Raw genomic sequence first — 2,053 nt, forward strand, 5'->3', positions numbered from 1 at the left:
TTTAGGGCTTACTTTGTTAATGTGGTTGCGCACTTTGAGACCTTTAAGTTAAGGGTGCTGTAGAAGTGCAGAGCATGGTCCTTGCATGGATCAGGAGCACTCCAGAGTCAAAGGTGTTCAGATGTGTCAGCTGAACACGCCTGTGTATTAATGCAGCTATATTCCATTCTTCATCTGCAGAGGCAACCTGCAGTGTGCATAGTGACCCCCACTATTACACTTTTGACAAGCAGTCTCACACGTTCATGGGAAATTGCACCTACACCCTGTCCAAGCTGTGTGATGGGAACAGCACGCTGCCCTATTTCAATGTGGAAGCAGCAAACGAACACAGAGGAGGCAACACTCGCGTGTCCTACGTCCAATATGTGGATGTTGATGTTTATGACTACAGGATAACTCTGGGTAAAAACAGGGTTGTTAAGGTAAGAACTGGGGTCTAAAAATGAAAGTCAGGATCTCTCCATTTTACCTGCTGACTATATTTTTAGACTCTTATCATGAATGTAGAATTGTGTTTATGGTACAAATCACAGGGAAACATACAATTTTAAAAAAAGCAATACTAACCTTCCCTCGAAGTGCCCCGCCTAAGAGATACCATTTAATGTATTTACTCCCAGTTAGTAGGGTAGTCAGATATCTCCAGATTAATGATGGCATAAATGTCTAGAGAGAGAGAATAATAATTACAAATTCAAAAACTACTTAAAGACACTGGGCCTCTAAGAGGTCTCAGCATAGAATTCATGGCCCAAGGGAAGTGTGAGCTATGGTAGCTTTAAGCCACATTTGCACCCCACAATCCCAGGCTGTTCCATGGGCTAGAGACATGCTTAAAGGGCCCTGAAAAAAGTGTGTGGGGAAAGGGGAGTTCTATCATAATTCTAGCCAAAATAATTTTTCAGACCTTGGTAAGACAGTGCTTAAAGTTTGCCCCCCAGTGACCCTACTCAAATTATGTATTTATTTGGCCAGTTCTGTGACCCTGCCCACTTTAAGTTCTGGTTAGAGAGGCCCCCAGCATAACTTAGCCTGGGAAAGGGGGTGGAGGGGCTGACTGAATTACTACAGCCTCCCTGGGCTGCTCTATGGACAGCAGAACTGCACGCTGTATCCCACACACAATTAGCCCCTTCTACCCCCACCCTTGGCACCTCCCTAAGCTAGGGCATCCAAGAGGATACTTGAAGGACAACAGCCTTACAGCTGTCTACCCCAGTGCCTGTGCTTGCATCCCCTCAAGCCAAACATGGCTGCAAGGGTTCTTCTGCTCTAGCACCCTCTCTGCCATCCTGGTTCAGCAGCTTCCATGGCCTAGCCCTCCCACCAGGTCACCTTTCCAGGTCAGTCCACTTCCAGGGTCACTACAGTCCAACTAGAAGTTCAACCACACATCCAAACAAACTCTTCATCTGCCCCTCTTGGGCTACTCTTCAGCCCCCCTTCTGGGCTCAGTTCTCAGCCCATTCTGGGTTAACTTTGTCACAGATCCCTACTCCCGGGCCCTGCAGTGTTCTCCTTTGCTCTCTTAGATAATCTCTGCCTCCCAGGCCTTTCTCCCTGGAGGCCCTTTATCCTCGCAGGTTCCCCCTGCCTTTCCTCCGGGGGTCTCTGGCAGCTTCTCTAGGACCCTCTCTGCTCCTTACAGACTTCACGCAGGGCCCCACCATGGGAGCCCAGGGTTGCCACCTCTGAGGTCCAAAGAAACCAGAACATGGAGATGGGCAGCCTGGGCCAGCAAGGGGTGAGCAGGGCTTGGTACCACTTGCTCCCTCCTTGCCCTGTTTAAAATGCTGATGCACTACAGAGTGAGAGCAGAGAGTGTCGAGCCAGCAATGGGCCCCGCTTTTCCTTCACAGAGCCACTGAAGGACCCCCCCCCATTTCTGGGCCCAGCCCCGCTTTCACCCACAGAGTCACTGACAGACCTCACATCTACGGGCCCGGCCCCGCTTTCCCCATTGAGCCACTGACAAACCTGACATCTCCGGGCCTGGCCCCGCTTTCCCCATCGAGCCACTGACAAACCTGACATCTCCGGGCCCGGCCCC

At 50.5% G+C, this 2,053-nt stretch overlaps 1 protein-coding gene across 1 annotated transcript in view; it reads left to right on the forward strand.

Annotated features, from left to right (window-relative positions):
* Nucleotides 1–245: 245 nt before the first annotated feature.
* LOC112119734 (zonadhesin-like) overlaps nt 246–2,053 on the forward strand; it is a 67,451-nt gene continuing 65,643 nt past the window's right edge. The window contains exon 1 of the mRNA XM_029911124.1: nt 246–425. Within this exon, the coding sequence (XP_029766984.1) occupies nt 246–425 (180 nt within the window). The remainder of the gene's footprint in view (nt 426–2,053) is intronic.

The sequence above is a fragment of the Terrapene carolina genome, unplaced genomic scaffold, assembly GCF_002925995.2.
Source record: "Terrapene carolina triunguis isolate 2854851 unplaced genomic scaffold, T_m_triunguis-2.0 Scaffold88, whole genome shotgun sequence".
Taxonomy (NCBI): domain Eukaryota; kingdom Metazoa; phylum Chordata; order Testudines; family Emydidae; genus Terrapene; species Terrapene triunguis.